This window comes from Ascaphus truei, chromosome 2 (assembly GCF_040206685.1).
Source record: "Ascaphus truei isolate aAscTru1 chromosome 2, aAscTru1.hap1, whole genome shotgun sequence".
Classification (NCBI taxonomy): domain Eukaryota; kingdom Metazoa; phylum Chordata; class Amphibia; order Anura; family Ascaphidae; genus Ascaphus; species Ascaphus truei.
The window spans coordinates 199,618,718-199,636,961 of NC_134484.1; the positions used below are offsets into that span (position 1 = coordinate 199,618,718).

At 46.1% G+C, this 18,244-nt stretch overlaps 2 protein-coding genes across 5 annotated transcripts in view; both read left to right on the plus strand.

Annotated features, from left to right (window-relative positions):
* DUSP22 (dual specificity phosphatase 22) overlaps positions 1-14,677 on the plus strand; it is a 99,992-nt gene extending 85,315 nt beyond the window's left edge. For both annotated transcript variants that reach the window (XM_075585810.1, XM_075585811.1), the window contains 3 exons: positions 2,077-2,151; positions 5,254-5,425; positions 9,167-14,677. In XM_075585810.1, coding sequence (XP_075441925.1) covers positions 2,077-2,151; positions 5,254-5,425; positions 9,167-9,352 — 433 coding nt within the window. In that variant the 3' untranslated portion in view covers positions 9,353-14,677. The remainder of the gene's footprint in view (positions 1-2,076; positions 2,152-5,253; positions 5,426-9,166) is intronic.
* LOC142487095 (uncharacterized) lies at positions 11,469-15,339 on the plus strand. Of its 3 annotated transcripts, none has more exons than XM_075585805.1 (2): positions 11,469-11,853; positions 11,892-15,339. In XM_075585805.1, the coding sequence occupies exons 1-2, from the start codon at positions 11,469-11,471 to the stop codon at positions 13,268-13,270; spliced, it is 1,764 nt and encodes a 587-aa protein (XP_075441920.1). In that variant the 3' UTR covers positions 13,271-15,339. The 3 variants fall into 3 exon arrangements, with proteins under 3 accessions (XP_075441920.1, XP_075441924.1, XP_075441921.1); XM_075585809.1 differs by having other exon boundaries at positions 11,495-12,475; positions 12,683-15,339; XM_075585806.1 differs by having other exon boundaries at positions 11,495-12,308; positions 12,399-15,339.
* The last annotated feature ends 2,905 nt before the right edge of the window (positions 15,340-18,244 follow it).

Sequence of the window (18,244 nt, forward strand, 5' to 3'; positions counted from 1 at the left end):
AAGACTATCTTTTAACTTTTGGGCTAATTTTAATAATGTAGTAACTAGTTATGCTTGAAGATGAGGAGGAGCGCAGGAAAGTGTGGTCATATATGTAAGGAAAAAATAACATATATAGTGCAAATTGTAATACACTGCAGGAATGGAATGAATCTATAAAATAGAACTCACAAAAGTCGCAGGAAATATCACATGTCAGAGATCCTTCTCTCTCTGACTGGAGCCCTTTAGATAGTAATTGCCGGGATATCCCTCAGTACACGGGTATGTAAAAATAAAGAAAAGCCACAATAGTGCATACTATTCCAACTTTGTATAATTCACACAATTAACAAGAGTATATCACACTCACATTTGCCATGTTAAAATCGGGTGTGGGAGAGAACCGTCGATCGTTCTTTGATGCAGGTGCAGGCAGCTTCACAGCGTCTAGGAATCTCTTGCTGTGATTTCCGCATACGTCACAGCCGTCGCGTCACTTCCGCTATCGCGTCACGGCTAAGGGCGGAAGTTCCCAAAGGACGAGACCTCTGCCTGGATTCTGCCAGTCTTTCCGAACAGGTTCCCTCCCTGCAAACTCTACGCGTTTCCAGAATCCAGGCACAGGTCTCGTCCTTTGGGAACTTCCGCCCTTAGCCGTGACGCGATAGCGGAAGTGACGCGACGGCTGTGACGTATGCGGAAATCACAGCAAGAGATTCCTAGACGCTGTGAAGCTGCCTGCACCTGCATCAAAGAACGATCGACGGTTCTCTCCCACACCCGATTTTAACATGGCAAATGTGAGTGTGATATACTCTTGTTAATTGTGTGAATTATACAAAGTTGGAATAGTATGCACTATTGTGGCTTTTCTTTATTTTTACATACCCGTGTACTGAGGGATATCCCGGCAATTACTATCTAAAGGGCTCCAGTCAGAGAGAGAAGGATCTCTGACATGTGATATTTCCTGCGACTTTTGTGAGTTCTATTTGATAGATTCATTCCATTCCTGCAGTGTATTACAATTTGCACTATATATGTTATTTTTTCCTTACATATATGACCACACTTTCCTGCGCTCCTCCTCATCTTCAAGCAACACAAATCCACCATCCTGGGATCTGGAACTGTCCCATCAGAGGAAGTTGAGCTGCTTATTTTACACTTTTATTTATTTATTTCACTATTGGTGTTATATACATTTGTGTACTTAAGTTGTATTTTTAACAACATTACTGGTTTATCATTTGGGAGCGCCCAGTCCATCCCCCACTTCCTTCCCTCCTTATTCCTCACATCCCCTTGTTTTTGCATTAACTAGTTATGCAGCTGAATCTGTGTGTCCTGCTATCTGTGGCAGTCTCTCTGGGATGTTTGTCTTGCGTAGTTTCATGTATTTTGTTCAATACTTCCTTGGTGAGTTACTCTTGACCCATTCATACTCCCGTATTTTGCTCCTATCCATTGAACTGCTGTCATATTGGCCAGGATGCCAAGGAACCCTGTGATGCCGAAGATTTTTCATAGCTGCTTTGCCGAAGCACCTCAAACTTTGATTCAGTTTCTTTCATTAACATCCCTCCCACTTCTGTCACAACCTTAAATTGTGGATTTGGAATCCTTAGAGTTGCACATGTTTTTTCCCATTGGTCTTTCTTCCTGATTGATCCCTTATTATATCATTGCTTCTTTACATCGCAATTTTTTTTCCGGTGTACTTCTATACCTTTATGAGGTGGCGATACATCTTATTCCGCCCCCTTTGTTGTCAAGACCTTGAGTGATACGATCATGTCTAGTGGTGAGGTTCTACATGAATTGTTTTATTTGCTGTAAACTTGAAATTGCCTTATCTTAGAAATTGACTTTGATTGAACAGTTTGAATGCACCAAAGAAGCATAAGCTGGCATTGCACAAATGTACTGTAAGAGTTTGGACGCATTTGACATTTTTGCCCATTGCAGTGGAGGAGTAGAAATACTGTTTGCTAATTTTCCAAGTACTTCTGTTAAAAAAAAAAAAAAAAAAGAAGTCAAGGTTACATTTCAGTAAACTTTGGGCATAATACAGTATTATTTGTTTCTTTTCAGGACACAACATTTTAAAGAAAGTACAGCGTTTATCCATGAGTGCCGGTTGAAGGGTGAAGGCTGTCTTGTTCACTGGTATGTCAGCTGCAAAACATTGATTTTTGTACTGCACTGATAAATGTGTACTGTACACTCATTTATAGCAAACGATAAAAACTATAGCGAGTGTTCTTCAATAACTGTGACCATTCTTATAGTTTTTCTTCAAGAATGTTTTCATGATTTCCTCTTGCTCAATTCTCTACTTTATAGCAATGGGTAGCATTTCAATTTAGTCTTTGCAAACTGCATTTCATATTGCACAGTTTGCAAAGTAGGTAAGCGAGCACATCTCACAAAAAATGTATTCACATATGGTATTCCATAAACTGCAAATGAGAGGTAAAATCTTGCACATTTTTATTATATATATATATATATCAACAAAACACAAAATAGAATACCGCAATCAGAAAAACCGTTGAAAATAACTGATGTCAACAAAGCCAGAAAGTCCCAATTAATAATAACAAACCTCTACTGGCGGTGCTGGAGGGATAAATAATCTAAGAAAACCACAAAAAGAAAAAAGAACCCTTACAAGAAGCACCCGGACATATCAAAAAGAATATAACACTTTTAATCAAAAAAGTTATACAGTATTATTTTTTTATGTCTGAGTGCTTTTTGTGAGGGTTATTTTTTCTTCTTGTGGTGTATGTATATAGATCTAGAAAAACAAAACACAAAAAAGCGCAAGCTCCATAGCACGTAACTGTGTACAATAAGGGTGAATTTATTATAATATATATATTATATATAATATATTATATATGTAACGGGTATTCCCTGTGAATACAGACGCTACTGATACTGTATATTACCTGTATGGCTCTCAGGAGCCTAAGCCTCCGCTCAGGGAGCCTGGGGTACATATATTTAACTATCTCGTGGTGCAACGCCTCCACCTGGGAGGGATCCCGACAGGGCGGGAGGGGTCCCTCACAGGACTCAAACCAATGACAGGGCGGGAGGGGTCCCTCACAGGACTCAAACCAATGACACACGCTTGGTATGAATAAACAAGAATAACCTTTACTGATATGCATGTATATATTCTTATACTCTAAAAGTCCAAGTGTCAATCACTCCCACTTCTGAGTGTATACCCCTTGCCCACCACCGTGTACCCCAACACCGTGTCCACAGTAAAACCCTTGTCCGGTGGTCAGCGCTATGTGTGAGTGCAGGTGGTGCACGTGCGTAACAATACCTGCCCAGTGCGACGGCACCTGGGCGTTCAAAGGATCTTCACAAAGGATCCGACGACCTTCCTGGCGACGTCCGGATCCTCCTGATCGGTCAGGGCCGTCCACCCTTGGAACAGTTCCGCTCTCTCTGCGGAGTAGGCTTGATCCCAAGCCTCTGGATGGGAAGCACAGCGTCCGCTGTGTCCATAACTAGCAATGTAATATGTTAATGGGGCAGGGTCCCTAACCTGGGGCCTGTCCCTTAAGCACCACAAACTACTGGGTGGCTCAGGGCTAACTGGGGCCTAGGGGGCTGCTGGCCTAGTGCAGTGGGTCACTGACCCCTGCACCCTCACCTCCTTCCCCTAGCCTCTCCTGGCGCCGACTGTCAAAACCCCGCGAAATGTATCAATCCCTCAGAGCAGGGAGATACTGCAGCCCTATTGGCTCCCTGGCATCACGTGCGGTCCCCTAAGGCTCATGGGACTTGTAGTCCCTGCTTAGAGCCCTCCCCTGATTGGTGTGGGTTCGCGCGCTACAACTGCGCATGCGCAAGCTAGCCGAGGGCCTCCGCACTTCTGCCCTCACTGAGCATGCGCCAGGCAATAGAATATGGCGGTGCCTTGCAACGGGAGCCGCCGGGAGTACCTGGCTACACTATCACCGCCGCGACGCCGCACCCGATACTCCGCTCGCCCCCCCCCCCTCTTCCGGCTAGCTGACGGGTCCATCGCTGTGTCCGGCAGCACCCGCGACCGCCGCTAAGGCGAGGAGGGGTGCCGACTTGCAGAGTGAGACCTGGCTACATATATATTCTATCAGAAGGTTAAGGATCAGCAACCAGTCCTGGAAATGTATAATGACTTTTATACAGAGACAGACAAAAACCGTGCTCAACTAGTCTGATCTATGGAATAAGATGCACTTCTAAAAAGTGTGCTCTGTCTGTAAGGGCCAGGGTAAGGTGGTCCCATGTCAAGCGTTCCCCTGGATTGGGGAATACCTTGACAAATGCAAGAGAAGAAAAAAACAGACAAGCACAGCTTGTATAAGAATAATGTATTTGTACACTGATGAAATTAATATCGCTCACTTACATGTCAGAAAACACCAGCGGGTGCAGGGACTCGTAGGGCGTGAAAGATCTCGCTGGCAGTTAAAACAGATATCTGCACAGGTGTTCCTCCGGTGTTGGCGTCCTGCACCAAATCCTGGAAGTGAAGCAGTCTTGCGCGTCTTTGCCTCCGTCGTCTCTTTGGCGCCAAGTTTCAAACAGCAAGATTGCTGCTCTCTGTTACCACTCCTTCTCCCTGATTCTGGCGTCCACCATACAAAGGGGGTGGCAAGTTCTATCTGGCGCCATACTACCACTGGTACAGGCACGTTAATGTGGTAGGATGGAGCCAGATAGAACATGATAGAACACCCGCTGGTGTTTTCTCACATGTAAGTGAGCGATATTACTTTTATCAGTGTACAAATACATTTTTCTTATACAAGCTGTGCTTGTCTGTAAAAAAATAAATAAAATGCCATGGATTGCTGTTTTAAGATGTACCCCTTGTTTTCAAGTATCATAGGTATAGTTATGTTCCACTAGTATTCATGATGGAAAACACAAAAGTAGATAAGGGATGCTGTTCAGTAGTTTGAGCCCTATACAGCACATTAACACATACAACCGGGTTTAATCGGGGCTCCATAAAACCATGTGAAAGCAATGTGGGAAAAAAAATATATAAATAATTTTGGGGTACAGAGATTTGCAAGTATTCCAATGAGAGACCTCTTTCAAAAATGTCTGCAGTAGAATAAAGTGTTGATAATCTACATTACTGAGGCATTTGTTGGTTAACACCAAAACATAGCACCAGTCAATGCAATGTAGCAGCAGCTAACACGTGTTTTAAAAATCTGTTTTACCTTGTGATTATGTTTTTTTTTCCAGTTTGGCAGGAGTTTCCCGAAGTGTAACTTTAGTGGTGGCCTATGTCATGGCAATCACAGATTTTGGCTGGGAAGACGCTTTGTCTGCTGTCAGAGGAGCGAGAACATGTGCCAACCCGAACATGGGCTTCCAGAAGCAGCTTGAAGACTTTGGAAAACATGATGTCCAGCATGTAAGTGACCAACACTATAATCATTTCTACAGTAGCCGTCTTTTATTTTATTTTCGAAGAGCCAAACAAGCTGGTATATAATTTCCTAATTACGGCTTTCATCCTAAAAACAATACAAGAGGTATAGTAATAGTGGTATAGTGATTTTCGAGTAAGTGGAAAAAATGGGCAGTCTTGATGGTCCTTTTCTGGCATGAACTTGGTTGTGTTCTATGTTTAACTGCTGACTCATTTCCATTAGACACGAAAATCCACTCGACGTCAAAAATACTTATTTGCATTCCCTCCCTGGCCTCGAGAAGAAGAACATTTATAAACTGGCTATGTATCAGTGTCGAATATTTATTTATTTTACATATTCGAATGGGGCAGATCTACCAAGTCAAGAGCCTAACTTACCATCGGATGCTTTCAAGTTCACTCCTCAAGAGCCACCACCAGGCCAGGTTTTTAGGGCGACACACACCAAACCAGGTTTTCTTAACGATTGGAACTTCAATAGCTTAATTAAGTGTCATTACTGAATTCTTGAAAACCTGGTCCATCGGTTGCTCCTGAGAACTGTACTTGGGGAGAGTTCAGAGAAATATACTGTAGTAGAAAACATCAAACCTGAATTTTGGTTATTATCCTTTCTGTGTTAATTATAATAATTTGCATCTAATCAGTTCCTTTGTGTTCCAAACATTTTTGGAAGGGATACAAATGGGAGAGAAAATTATACAAGAAAAATAGTACTATGTTATTATAGTACTAAAGTAGAATCTCTTTTTTTTTAAAGTGACTTCTTGGTCTTGACTTGGTCTTTGTTTTAGTGACGTTTATTCACATTGATGCATATTATGTACAAAATGCATGGATTTTTGTGAATAAAAAAACCTTAATCAAAATATAATGTTAAATGGATAAGAAACATACACGTACATTTAATGTTTAGGAAGCTGTCAAATCTCACCATCTGACAATAATTTAATGTATGTGACGATTCATTTGTGCTTTTCAACCATTTATTCTGAAAACACTTTTCTCGTTTCCAAGTCACATTTGTTCTACCAGTCTTGAAAGGTTTGAAGAAAGTACAACTGAAGAATACATGGGGGGGATTTTCCATGAGGCCTGAGTCATTTCCGATACGCACATACACAGTATATGTTGCAAAGTAGCTCTTTATTTCTAGTCAACAACCAAAAGCATGAATTGAACATATTTAAGAGTCCAGTCTGCATACTCGCCGACATTGTAACGTTTCCCATTGATTTAGGATGGCCATTTCTAAAACTGCCATTAAATTGCTTTTGGGGGGTTGGGGATAAAGGAAGGATTTTCAGGGAGACAGCAGAAAAATTATACATTCAACTACAGGGCGTCATCCTCATAAATAGAGAGAGTTGGTGGAAGAGTTGGTAAGGATGACTATGGGATGGTGCTTCTCACAGTAATGTAATGTTATTGTGTTTGTTTTTCACGTGGAAAACATGGCACATATAAAATCCAATAATGTTAGTTTCAACACTCTAGTTGCTGGTTGCCAGGCAGAAATGTGCCACAGCGAGAGAGAAGTGTAATATCCACATGACGACGGTGGGGCGCTTTAATTCCTGCATTGTTAGATTGGGGTTACCGCAAAATAATAATTATCAGGCTCCAAATTGGCTGGTGATTTATCTAAATCCTTCTTGCCTAAGAAAACAGTGCCTCAATGTGTCCCTGCAGTGCCTCAATGTGTCCCTGCAGTGCCTCAATGTGTCCCTGCAGTGCCTCAATGTGTCCCTGCAGTGCCTCAATGTGTCCCTGCAGTGCCTCAATGTGTCCCTGCAGTGCCTCAATGTGTCCCTGCAGTGCCTCAATGTGTCCCTGCAGTGCCTCAATGTGTCCCTGCAGTGCCTCAATGTGTCCCTGCAGTGCCTCAATGTGTCCCTGCAGTGCCTCAATGTGTCCCTGCAGTGCCTCAATGTGTCCCTGCAGTGCCTCAATGTGTTCATTCCATCGAGTTCTTTTGGCAGTAGTTCTGATCATGGTGTGTACTGTACATTAAATCCATTACAAAAAATACCATGTTAAAACCTAATACTTATTGTGGCGTGGAAGGCAGGGGGGGGGCGTGAAAGGCAGGGGGGGGCGTGAAAGGCAGGGGGGGCGTGAAAGGCAGGGGGGGGCGTGAAAGGCAGGGGGGGGCGTGAAAGGCAGGGGGGGGGGCGTGAAAGGCAGGGGGGGGGCGTGAAAGGCAGGGGGGGGGCGTGAAAGGCAGGGGGGGCGTGAAAGGCAGGGGGGGGCGTGAAAGGCAGGGGGGGGCGTGAAAGGCAGGGGGGGGGCTGAAAGGCAGGGGGGGCGTGAAAGGCAGGGGGGCGTGAAAGGCAGGGGGGGGGGCTGAAAGGCGGGGGGGGCAGCGTGAAAGACAGGGGGCGGGGGCGTGAAAGGCAGGGGGGGCGTGAAAGGCAGGGTGGGCGTGAAAGGCAGGGTGGGCGTGAAAGGCAGGGTGGGCGTGAAAGGCAGGGGGGGTGACACACACAGTGTCACACACACAGTGTCACACACACACACACACACACACACACACACACACACACACTGTCACACACACACACTGTCACACACACACACTGTCACACACACACACAGTGTCCCCCCCCCCCACACACACACACACGTCACCTAGAGCGACACACACGCAATACCTACCTCTACTTCTGGGCGCCGCCATCTTCTCACTCGGCGCCGCGAGGGATGAAGGGGGTCCTTCCGGGCGCCGCCATCTTAGGCGCCGCGAGGGAGGAAGGGGGTCCTTCCGGGCACCGCCATCTTAGGCGCCGCGAGGCAGCTGCAGCCTGCCTGGCCACTGCCTGTTCCCCCGCCGGGGATGGAGATGAGCGGAGCGCCGGGAGGGAGAGGTGAGCGGAGGGAGGGAGAGGTGAGCGGAGGGAGGGAGGGAGAGGTGAGCGGAGGGAGGGAGGGAGAGGTGAGCGGAGGGAGAGGTGAGCGGAGGGAGAGGTGAGCGGAGGGAGGGAGGGAGGGAGAGGTGAGCGGAGGGAGGGAAGGAGTGGTGAGCGGAGGAAGGGAGAGGTGAGCGGAGGAAGGGAGAGGTGAGCGGAGGGAGGGAGAGGTGAGCGGAGAGAGAGAGGGAGAGGTGAGCGGAGGGAGGGAGAGATGAGCGGAGCGCCGGGAGGGAGAGATGAGCGGAGCGCCGGGAGGGGAGAGATGAGCGCCGGGAGGGGAGAGATGAGCGCCGGGAGGGGAGAGATGAGCGCCAGGAGGGAGGGAGAGATGAGCGCCGGGAGGGAGGGAGGGAGAGATGAGCGCCGGGAGGGAGAGATGAGCGCCGGAGAGAGAGGTGTGTGTGTGTGTGCGTGTGTGTGGCGCCGAGGGGGAAGAGAGGGGCAGTTGGGTGACGTCAGACCCACCAATCTGATTGGCCAGAGACTGAGAACCAATCAGATTCACCGCAGATAGCACTAACCATTCGATTTTATATATATATAGATATTTCTTTTCTTTCCATTTTCCTTAAGCAAGCAAAAACGGTAAAAAAAAAAAAAAGACAAAAATATTGTGCTGTACATGTGTAGTTCTTAAAGCTGAATTGCGAATGCTCTGGCTTAAATATTGCACTTGTGCCACTGTAACTAATGCAACAATTGAGATTTATTTCAGGAAGCATTTTCTGTTTTGTTTATGAATAGGCACCGTGTGCATTTTTTGAAGCGCTTCAATGTGTCCCTTTTTTCATTTCTCTGTTCACTCTAGTTCAGGACGTGGTTGAAGGAGACGTATGGGGAGAGCCCTTTCCTTGATGAGGAAGATGCTAAACAACTTCTGGCTAAAGATAAGCAGCATGAGGCAGAATCTCAGAGTAATGGGAGTTCCGGGAGGCAATGGACCAGCCATCTAACCTCACTCTCGTCTATGTCCTATAGCACCACAGAGACATAGGTTTATACTCCATTTGCTTGTATTTACTGTCTGATGTACGTAACAAAATGTGTCACCACTGATGGAATATAAGCAAAAAAAGAAATTGGTGACTGGCATTTAAAAAGCTCTGAGTTGAAAGTTTAAAATGAAAGGTAAAGTGTACACATTGATCGGAATCTGCTCTTTAACATTACAGTATACTATGCCTCCTGCTTCTGAGATCAGGAGTGTCCTGCAGAATTGTTTAGTCCCCAGCGATAAGGGAATGGGTTGATTCCCCTGGTGTTTTCTTGGCATCCTGGCACTTTATGATGTGTATACAGTAGCTTAATACCTGATAAGTGAAAGACCCTTTAAAAGCCTTGTTAGAGGTAAGCACTGTTGTTCTGGCTTTTACTGTGCTTCTATTTTCTAATATATATTTTAACATTTTCTACCTCAAAATACAATTATTTCCATAGTTACCAAACTTCACTACTGCCCTGTTTGACCCCCTAATCCAGTGGTTTTCAACTTTTTTTTCTTCTTTTTGGGGCACCTCTAACCAGTGCTCAGTTGCTGAAGCACCCCTACAACAGAGCAGGTTCACAGAAAACACAGGACAGCGAGACTGTCACAGGAGACAGACACAGACAGACAGTCAGAGGGGACAGGGGAGTCACAGGATTCAGAGGGGGCAGAAAGTCACAAAACACACACAGCAGGACAGTGACAGAAAACACACAACAGAGACACACAGCCTCACCTCTCTACTGCCCCAGCTGCTTCCTCCTCTGCTTGGCCACACCCTGCAGGGACCTTTTCCTGATTGGCTGCTGCTGTATAATGCAGCTAATCAGGATAGAGGAAACTGTCCTGCTTTCTCCCTTCTCTGAGAGATCAGGGAAATCCAGCGGCACCCTTTTGACCCTCTCAGGGCACCCCAGGGTGCTGAGGGAACCCTGGTTGGGAAACCCTGCCCTAGCTAATAATAAAGGTATTCAGTTGATTCGCATGCTGTTTTTCCTCAGGTAGTGTAACTACGCAACACATGGTATAATCATGCACTTCTGTCACGTCTGAGGCTAATATAAACATACCATGGTGCCATAATATGCTCAGGTAAATAATTTATAAACTGATTCCCATAAGATCACTTGAAGAATAAGTAGTAGTCATAAAAAGTACTGCGTTTCTTGTATGCATAAGTGATTTTCATAGCCATAATTGATGAATACAGTAGGTATATTCGAAATAAATATGGACATGTTATGTGGAATATTGAGCATTTTGCTACCATAATTATAAATAAAATTTGATAGATACAAAGAGCTAGTAGTTAGGTTTTTCATTGATGGTATCCTGGATAAGTTTTGTTTCATATACATGCTTGGTTACCATCCCAATGTGACATTTATATGATCGTTCTGGTGGTATTTTAGAAATTAGGCCAAAAATGTAAGTGATTAGTAAGATATGAAGGAAAAGATACTAGCAGATGAACACAAGCAAGGCAATATCTTTGCCACATGTTATGTCACACTGCTTAAAGGTCAAGGGTTACAAGGTATAAAAGCCACATGATCCCAGGGCTCCTCTGTGATTTTTCCACTGCGACACCATGCCACCTTCCGTCTCTGATTCTCTACCTCCACCCTACTTAATCCACCACTACATCCACTTCTCATGCCGTCCACCACCTGGCATTTGTCTTCTGGAAGTAGAGGATTCAAGATGGGAGGACTGGGATTCGAGTCAAGAGTATGAAAAATGATGTAGTAAAGATTGGGTTTAACAGTGTGATGTTGGACAGAGCAGAAATAACAGTGGTACAGTACTGTAGTTAAGTTGAAAAGGAAACAAGTGAATATACAATGGCACCTTTTTTATGAAAGTGAATGCAACTGTGGAAAATGGATACAATATCTTTATCTGAGTATAGAATCCATACTCCTCATCCCTTATAATATATGGTTACAAAAAGTTACATATGGCGTATAATGCATATGTGTCTAACTGCAATGCCAAAGTCTTATGTGGGTTAGGAAAGGAAAAAAAAGATATACTGTACACCAAATAAGTGCTGTAAACTAGTGTTGAACTGGGTAGCGATTTAAAAAAAAAAAAACGAGTAACGGGTACCCGGCCAAAATCAATGGTGCTACCCGGTTTGACACTTACATGGCGACAGTGTCCTCCGGCCGGCGGGGGACAGCAGGAATCCCTTACCGCGCGGCTTGTTTCCTTAATGCCTGCACAAATCACCACACGCCCGCCCCACCTCCGCCGCTCCTCTTCCGCTCCCCCCACCTCTGCCGCACTTCAGCTCCCGTCTGCTCCTCCTCTGTTCACCTCTGCTCCCGCCTGCACGTCCGCTGCTCCCGTCCTCCACGCCGCACCTCTGCTGCTCCCGATCACCGCTCCTGTGCGCCGCACCTCCGCTGCTCCCGATCCACCGCTCCTGTGCGCCGCACCTCCGCTGCTCCCGTCCTCCACGCCGCACCTCTGCTGCTCCCGATCACCGCTCCTGTGCGCCGCACCTCCGCTGCTCCCGATCCACCGCTCCTGTGCGCCGCACCTCCGCTGCTCCCGTCCTCCGCTCCTGTGCGCCGCACCTCCTCTGATCCCGACCTCCGCTCCTGTGCGCCGCACCTCCTCTGCTCCCGACCTCCGCTCCTGTGCGCCGCCTCTCCGCTGCACCCGACCTCTGCTCCTGTGCGTCCCACCTCCGATGCTCCCGACCTCTGCTCCTGTGCGCCGCCTCTCTGCTGCTCCCGTCCTCCGCTCCTGTGCGCCGCTCCTGACCTCCGCTGGACCTCCGCAACACCCCCCGCTGCTCCCGCCCCCGCCGCAACACCTCTGCTCCCGCCCAATCCCGCACCTTTGCAACACCTCCGCTCCCGACCTCCGCTCCTGTGCGCCGCCTCTCCGCTGCTCCCAACCTCCGCTCCTGTGCGCCGCACCTCTGCTGCTCCCGACCTCCGCTGCTCCCGACCTCTGCTGCTCCCGACCTCCCCTCCTGTGCGCCGCCTCTCCGCTGCTCCCGACCTCCGCTCCTGTGCGCCGCCTCTCCGCTGCTCCCGACCTCCGCTCCTGTGTGCCGCTCCCGCCTGCTCCCGACCTCCGCTGCACCTCTGCAACACCTCCCACCCGCCGCAACACCTCTGCTCCCGCCCGCTCCTTCGAAACACCTCCGCTGCACCCCACCTCCGCTTCTGTGCGCCGCCTCTCCGCTGCTCCCGACCTCTGCTCCTGTGCGCCGCCTCTCTGCTGCTCCCGTCCTCCGCTCCTGTGCGCCGCTCCCGCCTGCTCCAGACCTCCGCTGGACCTCCGCAATACCCCCCGCTGCTCCCGCCCCCGCCGCAACACCTCTGCTCCCGCCCAATCCCGCACCTTCGCAACACCTCCGCTCCAGACCTCCGCTCCTGTGTGCCGCACCTCCGCTGCTCCCGACCTCCGCTGCTCCCGACCTCCGCTCCTGTGCGCCGCCTCTCCGCTGCTCCCGACCTCCGCTCCTGTGCGCCACCTCTCCGCTGCTCCCGACCTCCGCTCCTGTGCGCCGCCTCTCCGCTGCTCCCGACCTCCGCTCCTGTGCGCCGCCTCTCCGCTGCTCCTGACCTCCGCTGCTCCCGACCACCGCTCCTGTGCGCCGCCTCTCCGCTGCTCCCGACCTCTGCTCCTGTGTGCCGCACCTCTGCTGCTCCCGACCTCCGCTGCTCCCGACCACCGCTCCTGTGCGCCGCACCTCCGCTGCTCCCGACCTCCGCTCCTGTGCGCCGCCTCTCCGCTGCTCCCGACCTCCGCTCCTGTGCGCCGCACCTCCCGCTGCTCCCGCCCACCGCAACACCTCTGCTCCCGCCCGCTCCCGCACCTTCGCAACACCTCCGCCGCACCTATGCACCCGCCCGCTCCTCCTCCGTCACCTGCGCTCCCGTCCTGCTGTCCCACACCAGCTGAAAGGTGAGTAATAAGATTATTTCCAGCTGCCCTGACATTACCCGATGCCGGGTATTACCCGGCGCCGAGCCCACTTCTCAGTTGCCGGGTCCGGGTAATGTCCGGGTAGCTGGAAATGTGCAGGGTTCCGGGTAATTCCGGGTACTCGGTACACCACTACTGTAAACTTTCCTCTTACATTCCCATTACCAACATTTGAGAGTTAAATTAATTTAAAAACTGACTTGGAAATTCTGATATGACTATCTTTTGGTGTGTGTGTGTCCACAAAAATGGCCTCACACACAGGGGGTAAAACGCCTTTCCAAGAGGCAGTCCATGGTGCACGGTAAAGGAGATAAGGAGTAGTCAAGATAAGATCACAAGCAATCTATATTACCGGTACAGCACTAAGTAAGGGTAAAAATAATTTTATTGTATCCAAATTGCACTCGGGCCCGACGTCTCTGGGGACCGAAATGTCGGGCCTAGGGCCTGTGTGCTATTTGGATACAATAAAATCATTTTTTATCTTACTTAGTGCTGTGCCGGTAATATAGATCGCTTGTGATCTTATCTTGACTCATATATATCTATATATACTGTATATATATATATATCAGTAAAAGATTGACATTACTCCTAATCTATATAGTCGGCCCCAGAGGCCATTAGAATTATACAGGTCAATTGCATTTTTGAAGCCTATCTATATCCCTTATTTGATAATGTATGCTGGGAAACAGATTTACTCATGCTAGAAATAATTTTGGTCCTAACAATTTTAATGTGCCTGAACTAGCCTGGGGAATTCTGTTTCTCAGCCTATTAAATAGGGGCAGTGTGTTATTGCACTCATTCCACAGCTAGGTAGAATCACATTCACAAATTCTCAATACCACTCTAGCAGACAGTTTTAGGAGTTTGCACTGCCAGTACTGCTTTAAAAAAAAATGTTTTAAAGTGTTTATGGTGGCTTTCATTCTTAAGAAATCAGGTTCAAGGAAATCATTTTGTTCATGTATTGTTTTTCTTCTTTCTGTGTGCTTGTAACTTATGCCAAAGCAAACAAAGTTATGTTTTAAGTGACCTGTGAAATCCTCATGATGTACAGTAGCTTGTTTCTTGCTTTCTGTCCTGTATAACGTATGGTCCACTACAAACGCACATCTTATATACAGTTGATGGTTTCAGCAAAGGATTGGATGAGTGGCTCATACACAATCAGAACACATGACATTGTTCGCTCTACTGGGATATGACAATATAAGGCCGCGCTTATAGTGCCAGCGACGCGACTGATGACGTCACCCGTCGCCATTGCGATAGTTGTAATTCAAGTTTAGGCGACGTCGCTGGCTACAAGGCCAGTGACGTCATAAAAGGGGAAGGCAGAGGGATGGAGAAACTCTCTGATTGGCCATCGCCATTGGCCATCGCCGAAAAAATCAAATAACAGTGACTACCAGATTTTTTGTAGCGTGGTCGCGCGCTCTATAAGCGCCGATGATGGCGACAATGCATTCTTCTGACGCAACATCGCCGGCACTGTAAGCGCAGCCTTAGGCGTAAAAAAAATGTGTTTGCTGCAAAGGTGCATCCACATTTTTACTCTAGTTTTGCAGTTGGCCAAAAAAGAAATGTATGTTTTGGGAGCATTTTCCATTCATTTTAATTGTAACAAAAAAAGCAAGTGCACCAATTGAGTTGGAGTACATCAATATGCAATCCTTTTATTAATAAATTATTGGGTTTAAATGAATGTATTTAATAAGAATGACACACACTGGATGCCGAGGTTTCATTAGTTTTTTGTGTTTCTTTGGCAGATTTGAATTATTTGAATATTACCACTTGCATCTAAAACTGTAATTTTAGCTCAATGTGGTTTATTAGTGATGTAATTGTGTAACGGCTTGAACAATAACTACATGATATTATACTTTTACAGAGGCAAACCTAAACCTTTAGGTAAAGGGAACACGTCATGCTTCCTTGCACAATTTTGTGTCATCTTTTTCACAGTATTTTCCTAAAAGTGTGAATATAAAATGTATTTTGTATATAAATAAAAATTCTACCTTCCTGGAGTTCTTGCAGTGTTCTGCATCCTTAATACAATCATGATCAAGTTGTTTTTGTTAAAGTATTTAGTTTGCAAGTAACCAGGGAGCTAATTTTAAGATGAATAAACCAAACTAGAATGATAATGATGCTACAGTATGTATGCAAGATGTCTTGGGTAAGAATACAATTCTGGGTGTCCTGCTTGTTCCCCCATTTTGAAAATAAATTTGACATGCAGGTCATTTGTAAAAGAAAAAAAAAAGTGGTGTGAACTTATTGTACTGAGCAGTTTGACCTGTAAGTGGTACAGATGGCTAGATGTGACATACAGTACACTGTACATGCAAGGAATGAAAACGAGGCAACATGGCACCAAAAGCCAGAAGTGCACCGAACTTCAGTCTTGTCTACATTTGTGTTTTTTCACATACTGTATCAACATGAGCTAATCATTTGAAGTGGCAAATCGGGGTACTGTTTGCTGGATTTACGTAGGCCAACATTTCTGTAACAATAGCGGACCTTCATAAATAAATCCGGCAAATTGTACCTCTGGTGTGCTACTTCATAATGTTACTTTATTATTGTAGGTGGCAAGTACTCACACACATTTTTCATAATTCTTTTAGATTTTTGGGGTTTGTGTGAACGAACCTTTATTTCATTACAGTTTTCACACGACTTGACATTTCTTACTTCAGACACAAAGACGGGTTTGTAGAGCTGAACATAGCACGGAGAACATCTACTAGTGCTTCACTTCAACATGGTGTTTTTAGTTGCAATTTTATCTTTATTCTGTACTTCATCTGTACTTGATTCAAAGGTAGCGCAGTCTGCTGCTTAATTGGGGTTTTAACAGGTTACCAAAGTAATGTGTGTTACTTGCGTTTTTGGAACAGTTCTTCAATCACAGCAGACCGCCTTCACTACAAATGTATCCTATATACTGTTTCAACTCTGCCCTCTCCCAGGCTAAACAAACCTACTTTTGTTCACTAATTAACTGACAAGTCTAACCCAGGCCACCTTTTCTCTGTCTGTTACCTCCGTTTCACCGGAGGACTTTGCTGACTATTTCAAGAAAAGGGTGGATTGCATTTGGCAAGGCATCTCCTCTGTGTCCTCCTCACATTCTGCACCTCTTCCTAACTCTTCTGCTTTCTTGGCTCTTTTTCCTCTGTCACGGAAGGAAGTGGCTCTGCTGGTCTCCTCTACCACTCTCCCTCTTGACCCCATCTCCTCAAACCTCTTGCTCCTTCTTTAATTCCTACACTCACACATATTTTCATATCCTCGCCCTCGCTCTGCTTCCTTTGCTCAAACAGCAAGCTTGATGCTCCTGTCTACCTCCTGCCTTTTGCCTCTAAACTCCTTGAACACCTTGCATTCTCTCTTTAATGCAGCATTTGGGTAGCTTAGTTGGATGATACTATACATTTAATTCATTTACCTTGACCCCTTGCAGATGCACTTAAGATAACACCCTCCTACTGTCTCTGTAAGTTAACCCCACTTACCACTTAGATTGTAAACTCTCCGGGGCGGCAAATCCTTTTCCTAATGTTACTTTTACGTTGGAGCGCTTATTCCTATTATGGCACGTGTATTACTGTAAAACCTGAGCAGACAAAAACTGCTTAGAATTTGGCTGAACGTTTGCTTCAGCACAGAAGAAACATTGGCCACAACCCCTGTGAAGTGTGAGTACTGTGTATTTGGAAAATGCCGTAATGTTACTATGTGCTATGTGATAAGAAACTAATATTCCATCTCACTGCAGTCTCCTCACTGCTCTCCACCACCACCTCACTGTACGCCCACACGCATCCACCATCAGACCTCACTTTTAGCTGGTAAACCATGAGACTGTCATAATTTCTGTGTATTGGATTAGAGATCAGTACTGTATGTGCTAATTCATTTAAATGACTGCACCCTAGGTACACAAAGTAAGTTATGGAGGGTAAACAAGTGACAACATTCTCCACCGTACAGCAAAGATAAATAAGCGTTCTCATTTGCATGTCATTACCCAGAATTCCTGGCTGTGGGGGAAGCACTGCAAAGCTGTGTAATTATGGGGAATGGCAGGTTTATGAACACTTGTGAATGTGCTCCATTACGCCAACTAATCCCATCTGAATAACTACTGGTGTGTTTAAAGTAAATTGTTAACAATTAACACCTGCAGGAGATTTAGAATACTAAAGGAATTATTCATTATATATCTATATTGTTACAGAGTTGGACTTTTTATTCCCAAGTTGTATGGAAACGTTTGATTTGCATGGGAGTAAAAAAATGGTTATTTCAAAGAGCCATGTCAATCAAATCCATTGATCAGAAAAATCAGATGTTTATGCGTGGTGTGTTTGTTTTGAGACCCAAGGATGTCTTCTCTCTACCCCCTTTGTATCTAAAGCCCTCTCCCGCCGTAAACCTTTCTAACTGACTGCCCCACACCTCTGGAATGCCCCTCCCCTCAATACGCAACCAGCACCTTCTTTATCCACCTTCAAGACCCACTTAAAACACACCTGCTCAACAAAACACATGAGTAGCTCCGTGGATAACACTATACACCTGATACACAAAGCGTAGCCCCTGCAGAACACACTTACCAGTAAGCCCTCCTACTGTATCTGTATGCGGATTTCCACTCGATACCACAGAATGGCTAAGTCCTTGTTCTATTTGTCATAAGCTTTTATATTTCTTATACGTGTACTACTTACCTCTTATACAGTTTATATATACAGATGTAGCATCTTCTATACAGTTTATATATACAGATGTAGCATCTTCTATACAGTTTATATATACAGATGTAGCATCTTCTATACAGTTTATATATACAGATGTAGCATCTTCTATACAGTTTATATATACAGATGTAGCATCTTCTATCTATCAGCAGCCGCAGCA

Excerpts from the sequence above, each read along its gene's own strand:
- LOC142487095 (XM_075585805.1), top strand. The coding sequence starts at position 11,469 with ATGGTGCTACCCGGTTTGACACTTACATGGCGACAGTGTCCTCCGGCC. Across the intron at positions 11,854-11,891 it reads ACCGCTCCTGTGCGCCGCAC|CTCCGCTGCTCCCGTCCTCC; the intron begins CTCCGCTGCTCC and ends TGTGCGCCGCAC.